This window comes from Euleptes europaea, chromosome 8 (assembly GCF_029931775.1).
Source record: "Euleptes europaea isolate rEulEur1 chromosome 8, rEulEur1.hap1, whole genome shotgun sequence".
Classification (NCBI taxonomy): Eukaryota; Metazoa; Chordata; class Lepidosauria; order Squamata; family Sphaerodactylidae; genus Euleptes; species Euleptes europaea.
This window is the reverse complement of record NC_079319.1, coordinates 77,674,716-77,691,325: the sequence shown is the minus strand read 5'-3', so window position 1 is coordinate 77,691,325 and position 16,610 is coordinate 77,674,716. Positions and strand designations below refer to the sequence as shown.

The 16,610-nt window shown below is 44.5% G+C and overlaps 1 protein-coding gene across 2 annotated transcripts in view; it reads right to left on the bottom strand.

Annotated features, from left to right (window-relative positions):
* HIVEP1 (HIVEP zinc finger 1) overlaps nucleotides 1–16,298 on the bottom strand; it is a 124,027-nt gene extending 107,729 nt beyond the window's left edge. The window contains exons 1-2 of one of the 2 annotated variants that reach the window (XM_056854204.1): nucleotides 16,222–16,298; nucleotides 10,375–10,504 (exon numbers count right to left, since the gene is read on the bottom strand). In XM_056854204.1, coding sequence (XP_056710182.1) covers nucleotides 10,375–10,420 — 46 coding nt within the window. In that variant the 5' untranslated portion in view covers nucleotides 10,421–10,504; nucleotides 16,222–16,298. Of the gene's footprint in view, nucleotides 1–10,374; nucleotides 10,505–16,211 lie in introns of both variants that reach the window. The other variant, XM_056854205.1, reaches the window with a different exon arrangement.
* Nucleotides 16,299–16,610: the final 312 nt, after the last annotated feature.

Sequence of the window (16,610 nt, the reverse complement as noted above, 5' to 3'; positions counted from 1 at the left end):
CTCTTTAAATTTTCCAAGTTTCTCTCTAAAATATCATTAAAAATTATTAGTCAGCAAGTTACTTAGGAAATTTAAATTTATTCTCAGTGTTAGAATGTACTTTTCCAACTCTCAGGGAAAGTGTTACTCATTATTTCTCCTGCTTCACTACCAACAAAGTCTTTATGATTCTCATGGGGCATGAACCACAAAAAGAAATAGTCCTGTTAAAATTTTCTGAATGCAATTTAACTCTTTCCCCAGTGTTCCTGAAAGTCTAGCAGTATGCCTAGTTTCATGACAAAAATTCTGGAAAATAGAATTATATGCAAGAAAAGTTATATGCAACGTAGAGATATTCTCTTATAAATATAACTTCCATACCCATACACACTTCCATTTGAAAATTTCACACAAAACAACAATCTATTAGGGAGTCCAAACTATTACTTTGGGTGCAAGATTTTCCATAAGCAACACACTTTAGTAATTAGGATCTACACATATTTTAGCATGACACATACAAAGTGAAGGGAAGAGCAAGAGAAATGGGAGTTATGAACACAACTATTCTGACCAATCGCTTGTAGCAGAAGCCTAATTTTACAATCTGAAAATACTGAGCATTTGCATTAAATGAAATATATATTTCCACCTAGAAAGCATCTATGAATCTAGCAATCTCCTCTAAAAGCCGTACCATTGACACTTTAAAGTTATTCTGATATTCATCTAACCCTCGGCCTTTGAATGGGAAAAAAAGCCCACCGGGAATGTGAAAATCTACAGAACAAAATGAATAGCATCGAGCGCAAACAATTCTGTGTGAGGAGGAACCTTCAAAGCTTTGTATAAAAGTATCTAGACTAGGAAAATCTTCAATATGGCTACAGGAATTGGTGCCAGATAATGGTTAAAAGCCTGCAATAAACTGAAATACGCAGTTTAAAGGCTGAATATCTTATGCACACTTGAGCTCAATGGGACTTGCTTCCAAATAAACATGCACAGGATTCCTGAACTAACTTCAGCCATCTAATCATCAACTACAGACAAGCAGCTGTCACTCACCACCCCAAACCAGTGAAACGGTGAGGATGACATTGACCTGGGGGGTTACCGCACTTTGTATTCCCAGCGATGTATTAAGTGTTTGAAAATGTTATAAAAAACATCGCTTTAAAAGGGTTTTTGGATACCACGGCTTATAAATGGTTGGAAGACGTCTTCACAGCTAAAGGGGCCAAACAAAGTGTGAACAGTATTTTTTATAACGTTTTCAAACTCTTAATACATCGGTGGGAATACATAGAAAGTGCGAACAGTATTTTTTATAACGTTTTCAAACTCTTAATACATCACTGGGAATACAAGTGCGGTAACCCCTCTGCTTTATCAAACTATTGTATATATTACATCACATTAAATACTTGGAGCACTTTGCAAGAGAAATGTACTATAAAAATATCCAAGGTCCACACCTAGCCCCTAGAGAATCGTTTCATAAAAATATTGTGGATTGCAGGTTCGCACCATGCCTCTAAATCAGGGGTGTCAAACTCATTTGTTACAAGAGCCGGATATGACATAAATGTCCTTTGGTCCTGCTGGGCCATGCCTCGCCAGCCCAGATCAAGGGGGGGGTGGCTGCCTCGGCTGGCTCGCGGGCCGGGTAAGAGATCTCAAGGGGCAGAATCTGGCCCACAGCCATATGTTTGACACCCCTGCTCTAAATTCTATCCTTCCAACTGAGGTTAGTATCATTACCAAAACAGGCAAAACAGATATATGATTCTCCTCTGGCTTTTCTCCTCCTCTTTACTGTTCATCCACTCACTGTACTGGGTCCTCAGATCTAGCCTGAAAGGGCTCTATGAACAGTATACATATGTCAACACTGGAAAGAAAAATATTGATTTTAATGGTGCTAAATATTTTCCTACAGACACAGATTTTGCAATACAGCCTCCTAGACCTGATCCATTGCAAGCACAGATGGGGCTGCATCAAGATGTTCAGCAGTATGTTCGCTCCAGCACTGAAACACACTTATATTGGAGTCGGATTGTTACAAAAGCCTTTCTGGTTTTATGATTAGAACAACAAGGGTTTTAAGTTACAGCTGACTTACGGCGACCCGGTAGGGTTTTCAAGGCAAGAGGCTTCAGAAGTGGTTTGCCACTGCCTGCCTCCGCATCATGATCCTAGTATTCCTTGGAGGTTTCTCATCCAAATACTAGCCAGGGCCAACCCTGCTTAGCTTCTGAGATCTGACGGGCTCAGGCTAACCAGGGGCTATCCGGGTCAGGACATCATCAACCTTTCGGTTAACAGCTCTTAGGCATACTTAAAAACAATATGGAAGGGGCCATGCCCATGTCAAGACACCAATATGATATCCGTCTCCCCCTCCCATCCTTTTGGTTTTGTGGTGACCAGAATAACTAAAAATTAATTTGTAAAAGGTCATTGGCTTTTTAACAAGTGACCCCCAAAAGAGGGGGGGACTCTATTAGACAAAAAAGTTCAGACATCAACAGCTAACATGCAAACAAGGATCCACCATCTTCCAAAGGATTTTTTTTATTTATATGCCATAATATACAAAGGTCACATTCCAACTATGCTTGCAAAAAAGCCCATAATTTAAAAAAACATTTCTATATCTCTACAAATAGCCACCTTAAATTGGATTCCAATATTCATTAAAGTTTTCCATACAATAAATCATTTGTATCCAAATACATTCTCTAAATCTTTAGATCTTAGAAGAAAAGTTAGTGTAATCATACAAAATAAGCTTTTCCAACCATGCATTTTCCCCTGAAGTTGAAGACTTCTTCCAATGGAGAGCAAAAAACTAATCAGTAACCAAACACAATATGACTTAGGATTCAAGAGCAGTAATTCCGCAGAGCATTAAATGTTACAACCAAAGCCCCTAGATAAACCATTTGACATTATTTCCCCAAAAGCAGATGTCTTAAGACATTTCCACCACATATGGTAGAAGCAAGTACATCTTCTTCACAGTACCAACATTTCCCATTACTGCTGTTAATATATTTTTGCCAGTTTCTCTGGCAATAGGTGCCACTGATGATCCTCCACAGGATTTCTCAAGCCACCACAGGCTTCCCTGCAGAAAGGGATGATTGAGCTAGAAGCAGTGCATTTAGTCTAGGAAATGGCATGCCTCATGTAAGGTAATAGAGAAGGGGTACCCCTTTATTTGACTCTGAGCCCCACCCAGATTTAAAATGGCACACCTATCCTTTGTTATGCTATCTATCTACGGCACAAACGGTGCAATCCTAAACAGAGTTACACCCTTCCAAGTTTACTGAAATAAATGGACTTCGAAGGGTATAACTCTGCTTAGGATTGTACCAAAAAGTACATGAGACCTACACACACTTCAGACTCTTGTAAAATGAGAGGATCTCAGAGCCGCTACAGTGGTCAATGGGATATGCTATCACTTAGATGTGATCACTTAGTTATGATGCGGCAGATACCCCAAGGTATCTGCAGGCCAAATATAGCATGTGAGGCACCACTTCTTACCTGGCAAATGCCAGGTAAGGGAAAAACTTCTGCCCTCCTTTATTGCCATTATGTCTTGGGGGAGCACTTTCTTCTGTCCCCGGACTTCATGGTCTCTGTGAATCTGGCCCCTCCCCAGATGAAGTAGTCTTTAATTTGATGGAGTTGGAAGGGGCCACACAGGCCACCTAGTCCAACCCCCTGCATACCTGACAAGTGTACAGAATCATAGAGAAAAGAAGGGAGGGAAAGGTGGAGGCAAGGACAACTGACAATAGCTATCCAGTATAAAGGCTTTCCTTATTTACCAACATTGTATTTTAGGAACCAGAAATATTTGAAGTTGGATATCCTTAGCTCAGCAGTTTCAACCAGACAAACAGTGAACGAAAAATACTGCAAGATTTACTGCTATGAGAACTGTCAGCAAATACTGGACTTGGGTTGCAATCCTATGTAGTTACAAAAAAATGTCTTACTGCAACCAGTCAGACTGGCTTCAGAGTAAATATGCCTAGGACTGCACAATTAGGCACTTAATATTCTACTAAGTACAAATGGAAAATCTGAAGACAGAGCAGAGATATTAGTGGTAAATTTGCTCTCCTCTAGTTGGTCTAGTGTTTTCCCACTGAAGGGGGGAAGAAACTGCCAATTAAAGCGGAAACACTGTCCTCAGTGGAAAAACTGACAACAAAAGAGTCTTACATGCAAGAGTTCTAACAAGCCCCAAGTAGATATTTCCACCACATTCAAAGGCAAGTTAATGTTTTGAGTAGTAGGATATTTACATAATTGGCCTAAATGGCTTCATCACAGAAATGCCAATACTCAAAATATATTTTCTTTAGCATACCAAAGAAAAATAAGCCTACAAGAGCCCAAGAGAAAAGACTTAGGTTGTAATTCCTGTGCCATGAAGTACAGACTCCAGAAGAACAATGCATGCAGGAATCCAAGTATGTTTTAACACTTTATTAACCTTTACAACAACAGTAGTGAAAGACAGGACATGATTTCTTCCATTTTATTTGTGGGGAACTAAGGCTAAGAGGTAGACCATTGACGAAGGACTCAGAAACCAGAAGATATGGGAAGCTGCATGTTTTACTTGGCAGACTCAATTCCTGCAGAACACTCTGGTGTACATGAAATGAAGAAATTGGGATGCAATAGGTTAGAATCTTATTAAATGCTAAGCTTCAACTTCAGGGAAGTTTCTGGATAGCATATTTTAGTTTGGTGCTTTATCAACATTCAGAAAGCATTTTTAGGAACACTACTGGACTTTATCTGTTGTGGCCAGCATGATGTAGTGGTTAGAGTTTCAGACTAGAATCTGGGAGACCCAGGTACGAATCTCTACTCCGTCATCGAAGCTCGCTGGGTGACTTTGGGCCAGTCATACACTATCCGCCTAACCTACATCACAGGGTTGTTAAGAAAATAAGAAAGGCCCTGCTGGATCAGACCAAGGCCCATCATGTCCAGCAGTCTGTTCACACAGTGGCCAACCAGGAGCCTCTAGGAAGCCACAAACAAGACGACTGCAGCAGCACCATCCTGCCTGTGTTCCACCGCACCCAAAATAATAGGCATGCTCCTCTGATACTAGAGAGAATAGGTATGCAGCATGACTAGTATCCATTCAAACTAATAGCCATGAATACCCCTCTCCTCCATGAACATGTCCACTTCCCTCTTAAAGCCCTCCAAGCTGGCAGCCATCACCACATCCTGGGGCAGGGAGTTCCACAATTTAACTATGCGTTGTGTGAAAAAATACTTCCTTTTATCTATTTTGAATCTCTCACCCTCCAACTTCAGCAGATGACCCCGTGTTCTAGTAATATGAGAGAGGGAGAAAAACTTCTCCCTGTCCACTCTCTCCAAACCATGCATAATTTTATAGACCTCTATCATGTCTCCCCTTAGCCGCCTTCTTTCCAAGCTAAACAGCCCTAAGCGTCCTAACAGCTCCCCATAGGACAGTTGCTCTAGTCCCCTAAACATTTTGGTTGCTCTTTTCTGTACCTTCTCAAGCTCTGTAATATCCTTTTTTAGGTGTGGTGACCAGAACTGTACACAGTATTCCAAGTGTGGTCTCACCACAGATTTGTACAAGGGCAGTATGATATCAGCAGTTTTATTTTCTATTCCTCGTCTAATTAAGGCCAGCATAGAACTTGCCTTTTTTACAGCAGCCGCACACTGGGTTGACATCTTCATGGAGCTATCCACTACCACCCCAAGATCCCTTTCTTGGTCTTTCACTGCCAGCACAGATCCCATCAGTGTATATGTGAACTTGGGATTTTTTGCCCCAATATGCATCACTTTACACTTACTCACATTGAATCTCATTTGCCATTTTAATGTCCATTCTTCCAGTATGCAGAGATCCTTCTGGAGCTCTTCACAGTCCGATTTTGTTTTAACCACCCTAAATAATTTGGTGTCATCTGCAAACTTGGCTACTTCACTGTTTAACCCCAACTCCAGGTCATTGATGAACAGGTTGAAAAGCACCGGTCCCAACAAAGATCCCTGAGGCACCCCACTGCTCACATCCTGCCATTGTGAGAACTGACCACTGATTCCTACCCTCTGCTTCCTATTTTTCAGCCAGCTCTCAATCCATAAGAGGACTTGTACTCTTATCCCATGACTATGATGTTTGCTTAGCAGTCTTTGGTGGGGGACTTTGTCAAAAGCTTTTTGGAAATCCAAATACACAATATCCACAGGCTCATTCCTGTCCATATGCTTATTGACACTTTCAAAAAACTCTAATAGGTTAGTGAGACAGGACCTACCCTTACAGAAGCCATGTTGGGTTTTGCCCAGCAGACCTTGCCCTTCTATATGCTTGACAATTCTATCTTTAATAATGCTTTCCACTAATTTACCCGAAACAGACGTTAAGCTAACTGGCCTGTAATTTCCTGGGTCCCCCCTGGAACCTTTTTTATAAATGGGTGTCACATTGGCCATTCTCCAGTCCTCTGGTACAGAGGCTGATCGAAGGGACAGATTACATATCTTTGTTAGAAGTTCAGCAATTTCCCATTTGAGTTCTTGAAGAACTCTAGGATGAATACCGTCTGGTCCCTGTGACTTGTTAGTTTGCAGTTTGTCTAGACGTTCTAGGACTTCCTGCCTTGTTACCACTATTTGCCTCAGTTCCTCATTTTCCCCTCTCCAAAATCTCTGTTCAGGAGAAGGAATCTGCCCTGTATCTTTAACAGTGAAGACAGATGAGAAGAATTCATTTAGAGTTCCTTTACTCCCATTGTCATCCAATGGTCCAACCGCTTCCCTAGCTGGTTTCCTACTCCTAATATACTTAAAGAATTTCTTATTGTTTGTTTTGATGTGTTTAGCAATAAGCCCCTCAAAATCTTTTTTTGCATCTCTAATGATCTGCTTGCATTTCCTTTGTGCAAGTTTGTGTTTGCTTCTGTTCGCCTCGTTTGGGCAAACCTTCCAGTCTCTGAAGGAAGATTTTTTTTCTCTAATTGCTTCCTTCACCTTACCCGTTAGCCATGGTGGTGACCACTTGGACTTATTACTACCTTTCCTGACCTGCGGTATACAAGCTAGCTGAGCCTCTAGTAATGTGGACTTGAGTAACCCCCATGTTGTGAGAATAAAATGGAGGAGTGCAGTATGCTGTAAGCTGTTTTGAGTCCTCATCGGAGAAAAAGGTAGAGCATCAATGAAGTAAATAAAACGGCATTAAAATTATAAGCAAATTTAGAAGTATTTATTAAACCATGTGCAAGGCTGGTGCTGAAATGTTTTAATGCTACCTATGTGTGAAGTTGAAATGTTTCCCAAGGCCTTTGCACAAGATCATCCATTTTATGGTGTTCCATTGACAACACAGGGAATTTTTATTTATTTACTTCATTTATACCCTGCTTCTCTCTCTAGTGGGGACCCAAAATGGCTTACATAATTCTCTTCTTCTCCATTTTATCCTCATTAACATCCGTCAGGTATCCTGTGAGGTATGTTATACTGAAGGTGTGTGACTGGCTCAAGGTCACCGAGTCAGCTCCACTACAGATAGGGGATTTGAGCCCGGGCCTTCCAGATTCTTGTACAAAACTCTAACCACTACACCACACTGCACCACATTCCCATTCCTTAGCCAATGCTATTGTTAACCTCGCACTGAAGACGTTTCAGCACTGATATTTTGGACAGACCAACAGGTCTTGTTAAAACTCTGTGAATGCCAGCTTCCTTAAACAAAAATAATAAGTGCCAAAATGTTGTAACTTCTAGCCACATGGCTGCAGACAGATCTGAAGACAAATAACCTGCCTCAATCCCTGACCAAGATTAGTGATCCTTCTGCAACTATAACATGCAACTGAGAATATATGTTCCCCTGCTCTATCCTTAGTACTCAGGGGAAGCTACAACTTCTTGAAAAAATACAAAACACAATAGAAACCAAAATAAGATGCCCATAAAATGCTATGTAAAATCAGATACGATGCTACTTAGTAGTATGTAGTTTTACATAGCATTTGGATTAACAGGGGCAAATGTTTAGAATCAGACTATAAACCTGAATGATTAAGTCTGGGCTCAAATTTACACTAAAGATTCTTCGGTTAATTTAGTTAATGACAGTTGTATAAATGTAGTAACAGATTCTGACTATTAAATGTAGTAATAGATTCTGACTATTAATAAAAATTATCAGGAAATACAGAAGAAAGGCTCTGTAGAAAAAACTCTCTAGTTTGTTTTGTAAAATTCACTTATTTAAATCAAGCCCTCACAAAGAGCTGCATGTGCAACTAATCCATCTATCCAGTCAGTGCCACACATCTAAACAAGAGTTACATGCTATCAAGGGTGGCTGATGCTACCACCGATGATGTTAGCACCTTCCTTTGAAAACCCCTCATGACTGAAGGCACATGTAGAAGAAAATAAACTGACTTCACAACTGTAAAAATACACAGGGAGGAAGACATGTGCCCCAACCATGCCCAAACCAATTCCAACACTTGTGGATCGGCCACCGAGAAAATCAGGAGAAAGAGGAATATGCGGCAAAGGTTTTAATCTAGGGTGAACATATCTAAAGGATCACTTCTACCTGAACACCTTCATCCCTTGCGTTCTTCTAACTGGCTAACGCTTCCAGTTCCCCTAGCACAGCAGGATAGGATATGATCCTACTCTGCCTCCTTGGCTGAAACCCCTGGTAAGAAGAGCTTCTTTGCCACTGACCTTCCAAAAGAGGTATAAGTCAGTGTTATCAGCGCTGGTGGCTAAAGACGGGGTGGACCCACGACAAGCTCGCCCAAACTCTCTGAAGCCTCATAAGCTTTTCACTGCTGATCACCTGGGCAGTGGGTTCTTCAGCAGCAGCTTGAGGATAAAATAACCCTGAGCTCACTTTCAGCCCCAAGCCATCACTGCTGATAAAATGGGTGCTGCTCATATGATTGGCAGTTTCGTTGGGAAGTGCAGGACCTGAGCAGTTGCCCCAATTCACTCTGCCCAAGGGACAGCTGTGGCTGTTTACTATAGAGTGGGCCCTTTCGGTTTTTCTTAGGATGGATTAAGTGGCATGTGACTATTATCAAGACTTTTTAATTGTGTATTTATTGTTGTTAACCTTATCATTGGGTATTCTTTTGTTGGCTGGAATGAACATTTCAGAGAAAGGACAGGATACAATTATTTAAAAATAAATAAATAGCAACCCAGTAATAAAAATCAAACACACACATGCACCTACCACTGCTGAATACAGACTTATAAAATAAATATTTTGCTGGTACTTGGAATATCATCTTTGATTTTTTTTTTTCATTTTACTTTACTGTAGTTTTCTTGAAAACTGGGCAGGTCTTGAAAATACCAGAAAGCTATTTCAAATGACGAAAAAGCTTTATTAAAGCTTGCATCCTGAAAAATTTAAGCCAGTTTAGCCTGTCTACTGAATTTCTAATATATGCCCACATCAATTTCTGTCTTATAATAATCTTTTTTAAAAAAACACAACTTATAAATTTCATCCTCATTGACACCATAACCCCTTAAACAGAACAATTTTCAAGGGATTGTGTACAAAAAGTCATCTTTAAGGCTGTTAAAAAAACAACCTGGTAATTAAAACCCAAAACACCATCAGCAAACCCCTTCACCACAACTGATAAAAACAGAATCAGAACATCCCAGTTTCCCTGCCTGCCGCGTCTTTGGCAGCTCCCTTTACCAAGCTGCAAACACTTTTTAAACCAAGAGAAACTTTTACAAGCCACCTGAAAGTTTATGGGGACAGCAGGGAGGGGGCGGGAGACAGAAAATGAGCACACTTGCTGAGAGGGAAAGATAAGCCTGAGTGGAAAGAAGCCACGGTCACTGAATGCGTGCTAGTCTTTTTTCATCCTTACATATGAAATACAATTGGAAAGAAGGCCTCTTGCAAGCTCAGGAGGTGAGATGTTTAAGAGAGAGGGGGGCAGTTTGTATTACACTGCTAAATGTAAAATAGCATAAGAATTCCCACTATTAAATCTTCTCTCTAATTTGTATGGCTCTAACTGTGGGAATTTTTATAGGGATTACAAGTCTAGCTGTCATGCTAGTCTCAAAGAACAAGAAGTATCTGAACAATTTTGGGTCCCATTAAAGAACTCTCCGTCATGCCTGACAATTTCTATGCGATAAGGGAACTGATGGGCACTTCCAACAGTTAGCTCAACAACGGTACAATTTCAAAAATGGTACAAATTTCATTCAATTTTGAATTCAAATTGCTATACCTAGCAAGAAAACTTCTGTTGCCCTCCCATAACAGAACTTCTTTCTTACCTCTCAGATTTCTAGGATTTATTTGTTTTGTTCGAGGCATTCTCATCCAGTCATACGTAATTTTCCAGCAATGGAGAACAGACCAGAAACAGCTCCATAAACATGCCAGTGAGGTCAGTTAATCCACATACTGTAGGAGGGGAAAAAAGGGGGGAATTAGATATGGTCACAAGCAACAAACCTATAAGTGCCATGTCATTTATGAATGTAACAATTCGGAACTAGGTGGACCTATGTTATCCAGCTATGTTTGGTGGTATATTTTGCATGGAAAATGTGCTACTCCATCCTCTTGAGTTCAAACAGCACAATTTAAAATCCCAATTTGTTTCTAGAGCTCTCAGTAAGGTTTACAAAGTCAGGCTTAAAAGTGAAACAGTGACATAGTTTCGTAATTATTGCTTAACATGTTTTTTTATAAATTACCAAGCCCCTCCCCACAGCATACATTACAACTGAATCAGAGTTGCAACTTTGCAATATGCTAGCCCAGCTTTACTGAAATCAATTATTCAGAAAAATCCAGTGAGCAAACTCTGAGTAATAAACGAAGTAGTCCTAATGTTGCAGCCCACATCTAAATGAACCTATTGGCAGAGGACAGCACACTCTCACTATAATCTGAAAGCACTTTGTTTTAGCTCTCACCGGATCTTTTGTATTCCAAATTTAATACCACTAATTACAAGTATTCATGCTAAGAACACAAGAACTGCCTTGTGGGTCAAACCAAAAGACCATCAGATCCAGCTGTCAACCAGATGTACCCGGGAAGCTCAGAGAGAGGCCACATGTTGTGTAATAAAATGTCCTATGAACTAGAGATTGACTACAGTGGAAATAATGGGCAATTTCATATTAAAATCAAATTAGTTATCTACCTAGCCCAGTATGCAATTCTGCACTCTGTTCTTCAGGGTGTAAGATGGATACTTCCTAGACTGCTGACCCGGCCCAGCAGACTGTTGACCACTGGACCAGGATCCGCATCGACACAAGCCTGAGTTACAGCCCAGGCTGAGACCTGTCACTATTTTTTTCCTAGCAGGGTTCCTTTATCACCAGCATGAGGGAGATATCCGGCAGGAGTCACTTTTCCCAGCACGGAGATATGAGATAACTGTAGAACATCTGCACATTACAGACTTGTTAAAGCCTATCAGATAAATGTGGCAACCCTAGAAAGAACATATAGACTACCACACCAAGCTATTACAAACTACAATTTATTCATCACATTGCTTTAAGTGTGCTTGGTAGCACACATATTTCTCACTTAAACGAGTGTCCTGCGTCAATACATCTCATCTCTAACTGTGCCCATATGTGAACAGGGACCCAGCAACGGACCACAGGAGCATTGGTGTGTGGGTTTTTAGGCTGCCTGTCTTGAGTTCTGGGCAATACAGTCAAAGAAACCAAGGGGACACTGCTTATAGGTTATCATAATGAGCAATTTTCCAGGTTAAGAGAAATTATGAGTGTTTCAAAGAACACTTATCAGTTTGAACAATATGTCACTTTCAGAACATAATTAAATAATTACATGCATCAGCCTGTTCCCTAATAAGGACACACTATCCTAACTTCCAATTGTCATCTTTCATTCACTATGCAATACATCTCTAGATATACATTACAGTCTCTTGAGCTCATTACTTTTTAATGAAGTGTCATTTTTTACTGTGGAATTATTTTTGAAGTTTCATGTTCTGCTTAGAAGGCAAGCGCGGAATCCAGACCTTTACAGGACATCCGTTTGGGCTCATCCTCCAGTTTATTATATACTGTCACGTGTCAACAATTGCCTGTGCTCCTTATGTAGGAAAAACAGGAAAGTCGCTTTGCAAAGAATGGTCACAAGTCTGACATTAAAAGATTGCAATATTTAGAAACCGGCAGGAGAATATTTCAGTCTCCCAGGACATCACTACTGACCTGAAATTCACCATCTTTCAACAAGAGAACTTCAAAGAGAGACTCCAGCGTGAAAATGGGATTCATGAAGAATTTTCACTCCCCCCACCCCAAAAACTTGGATTCTCACTGTTAACTATTTTAGCAAAACCTACATATTAACTTAAATTAGTTTAGTACAACTACAGTACTTTTTGTTATATGAATTTCACATTTTTATATTTCACCCTGTACTTCCTGCATTTCATAGCTCCTTTACCCTACTGTTTTTTTTTAAATATCGCCAGCATAAGACAGCAGAATACTGAAGATCCACTCACTGCATTTATTGACTGTAGTCAATAAAAGGTTATGTTGAAATATCCTTGACAGTGCCACAAGACTCCTGTTTACTTTTGCTGCAAAAGACTAACCCCCTCTGGGGTTACGAGAAGATTTCACTCTCAGAGGCATAGGTCAATCAAGCCATGTACTGGATGCCTACAAATTCAGCAACTGAGAGTGAAAACTGGCTTATACGGGTAATGCTTAAAAAAATAAAACAAAATCAGGGACGTTTGGATGCAACATACAAGAAGCACATTACATAATATTTACACTTTTAGAGTAGTACTTCCGCTGGCCACCAGTAGGATTCCCCCCCACCCCCGTTTCTATACTCCGAGGAAACATCTAATGGGCGTCAGGCGAACAAATTTGCAAAGATCAGAGAGCTCCATCCCCCCCCCCTTATTTCAGGGAGAGGAGGGAGAGAGGACCCGGTTGTCATTAACAAAATATCGTCAAAGATGGAAATGAGAGAGACGCAATGACGACGGGCAGCTCTGTGCACAGTTGAGTTGCAAAGGGGGAAAAAAAAATATGAATGAATAAGGAGGGAGGAGCTTGGGAAAACCCCTCTGCAACGCTGCGCTGAACAAAGCACAGCACACATGCCAGGAGGTGGAGGGGAACGAGTGCAAACCGAGACCGGCCCCAGGGAGGAGGGAAGGGGGGGGGAGAGGGAGGGCGCGCGCGCAGCGGGATGCCTCTTTCGCTCCTTCCCCAAAACGTAGCAAAGCCCAGGCGCGGAAGCCTACCTGGAAGCGCCCGAGAAAAACACAAACGCACGCAGCTGCTGCTGCGGGAAGCAGAGGAGTAAACAGGAGCGTGCACACGCCAATGCAAAGCTCGCCCAGGCGCAAGCCCACAAGGCGGGCAGGGGCTTCTTCCCGGCCCTTGCCATTGGGCAGCCCCCCCACCCCCAATCCTCCCCTGCTCCCCCGGGAGCAGCCTTGATCAAGGGAGACTGCTGTGTCCGGGGCATGCAGCAAAGGGCTCGGCGAGGGCAGGCCGGGGGGGGGGATGTTTGCACTGTGTGTGCGCGCGCCTACGAGCTCCCCCCCCCTTTTCCCGGATCGCCCCCCCCCCCAATCAAACCTGCTCAGTAGGCAGCCCAGGCTGCTGCTCTTCGCTGATGGCGGCGGCAGTGGCGTCAAGGAGGGAGCAGCCGCCGCGGCAGCAGCTGGGAAGCACAGCGTCTGGGATCCTCCTCCACTTGACAACCTCCAACACAAACATGACCCGGCGCTAAACCCCCCTCCCCAGCATCCTCCTCTGCCTCAGCAGGGCCTCCCCCCCCCCCAATACTTCACTACAACCTCATAGCGCGCGCGCACACACACACACACACAGCAGCCTCCACTCCAGATCCCCCCACCCACCCTCTCTCTCTCGCCGCCACTCTTCCCGGGCATGTCCAGATGCACCCAGGTAGGCGACCCAAACGCACGAGAGGGCCGGAGTGGGGGGGGGGTCACCTCAACCCCAGTTGAGATGCCCAGGACTCCTGCTGGGGGCCTGGGGTCGCTGGCCCAGGGTCAGGAGGCTGCAGAGAATCGGCACCCTAGAGACGGTGCAGCCCTGACCTGCATGGCCCGGGCTAGCCTCGTCAGATCTCAGAAGCTAAGCAGGGTCAGCCCGGGTTAGTGTTTGGATGGGAGACCGCCAAGGGAGACCAGGGTTGCTGTGCAGAGGGAGGCCCTGGCAAGCCACCTCTGCTAGCCCCTTGCCATGAAAACCTCCCAAAAGGGGTCGCCATAAGTCGGCTGCGACTTGACATCACTTCACACATACACACACACACATGTAAGTTGTTAGGAAGAGAGTTGCCAATAAGCCTTGAATGACCTTAGAAATCTCAAATGTGTCTATGACACGTTTTGAGAATAAATTGCTTCCACAGCTAAATGTCTACAGGCCACTGTTGTGCATTGTCAATATATTGACCAGGTTTTCACAAAGAGGGTGGCAAATCAAGAGGAACTGGAATCCCAGACTGGGTCAATTCTAAACATAAAATACTTTGGATTTTTTTTAAAAGAAAATGTTCCCTAAACTTGTTTGTGCGTATATGTGAGTCTGTTTGTCGAACCTTCCCTCTCTCTCCTGTTTTGTGTTTCTTTGTGTGGTAGTCTTTTCTTTTTGTATTATTTACATGTATACCTTTTCAAGCCCTGACCTGGATGGGCCAGGCTAGCCTGATCTCGTCAGATCTCAGAAGCCAAGCAGGGTCAGCCCTGGTTAGTATTTGGATGGGAGACCACTGAGGAAGGCCAGGGTTGCTGTGCAGAGGAAGGCACTGGCAAACCACCTCTGTTAGTCTCTTGCCTTGAAAACCCCATAAAGGGGTCGCCGTAAGTCGGCTGCGACTTGATGGCACTTTACACACCCAGAGAGAGAGAGGCGTTGCAGCCCGCGTGCCAAGTTGGGCGCTTTCCTTTGGCCACGCCAAAAGCGACCGCCCGCTCTCAACCCTGTACGTATCCACTTGGAAAACTGCACAGCAATGTTTGCTGCGGTGGTTTGCAAGATCCCTAGCCCCGCACAAGTTAACACACGCACACATTGCCCTCGCTACTTCCCCTCCACACGCAGAGGAAGCCAGCCAGCCACCCACCCTCTGCAGACCTACTCCCGCCTGCAGCCCATTGCTGCTGTAGCGGTAAGCAGGGGTTCGTGGGGGGAAATAGAGCATAGTAACAGTTTCAGCCAGTTCTTGTTACGGTTCACTGTAACCCCCACGACTCTTGCCCCAATGACTAGCACACAGACCCACAGAGATACCCTGCCCAGCAACAAGCTATTCCCTGGCTGCCCTAACACATTTCAAGACGTTTACAGAAAGGAAAAGAGAGGGTTGCAAATTGCAAAACCGGCGGCTCTTCCATAGCCAGGGGAAGTCTACCTTGCTGTCTCACTGTCTCACAGGGGCAGCAATGGGGTGGGAGAAGCCCTTTGCGAGCGCGGCCAGAAGGCACCGCTTGGGGCCAAAGCCCCCCCGCGCCCCTCCCCCCCACCCGGGTCTTCCTGGCCTCTGGGCACCGGGGGGGGGGAAGGCGGGGTGGGCCGAAAACACCCACCAGGAAGTCTTTCTCCCCCCCCCCACCTTGCAGCCACTCCTCTCCCTCCCCCGCCCCCTTTCCCCGCGGCCCCCCACACGCCCCTCCAACCTCCCACAGCCCCCTCCCCAGAAGCCCTGCCCCCCCCCCGCAGTTGCACCCCTCCCCCAAATATCTCTCCCGCCTCCCAAAGCTGAGGGAAAGGGGGCGTGTGAGAGGAACACATGGGGGAGGGGGGGAGGCTCTGGCTGAAGGGGGAGGGGCGTGCCCCAGGCGGAAGGTGGGGGAGGGGCAGTGTCAAAGGAGGGAGGGGAAAGGAGTCCAGGGGAGGGGGGGGTCACAAGAGGGCTCGATGGGGCAGCCCACGCGAGGAGGCCCCCATGTGCTGGGGGGGGGCAAATCTCCCTCTGAGGAAAGCGCCTCTGCTTCCCCCCTTCCCCCCCGGCCACTGAGGTGGGGGTGGGGAAGGGAGCCTGGCAAAAGGGGGGGAGGGGGAGAGAGAGAGAGAGAGAGAGAGAAAAGGGAGGGGGGCTCTTTTACCTTCCCTCACTTTCTATTGCAGGAAGCGGGGCCCGGTGACGTCATCGGGTCTCCCGGGCCCCGCCCCCTTCCCCCTCTGCCTCGGAGAAGGGGCGGGGCTCGGCGGAGGGAGGGAGGGAGGGAAGGAGGGGTCACCGAGGGGGTTTCCTGGTTTCCTCGCCGGCTTAGCGAGGAAGGGCAGAAGTGAAACTAAGAAAAAGAAAAAGTCCTACAGGAGGAGGGAATTCCCTTCCCAGCCCATCCATTTCCGCCTCGCAGGAAGCTCTGAGCGGCTCCCAGCCTTTCAGGCAACCCTCCCTTCTTGCAGGGAAGTCCCCGTGAGAAAAGCTGCCAAGCTCTTGCTCATTTTTTTAAAAAATGAATATCCGGCCTTTCTTCCGACCTGGGTAGGTGAGGCTG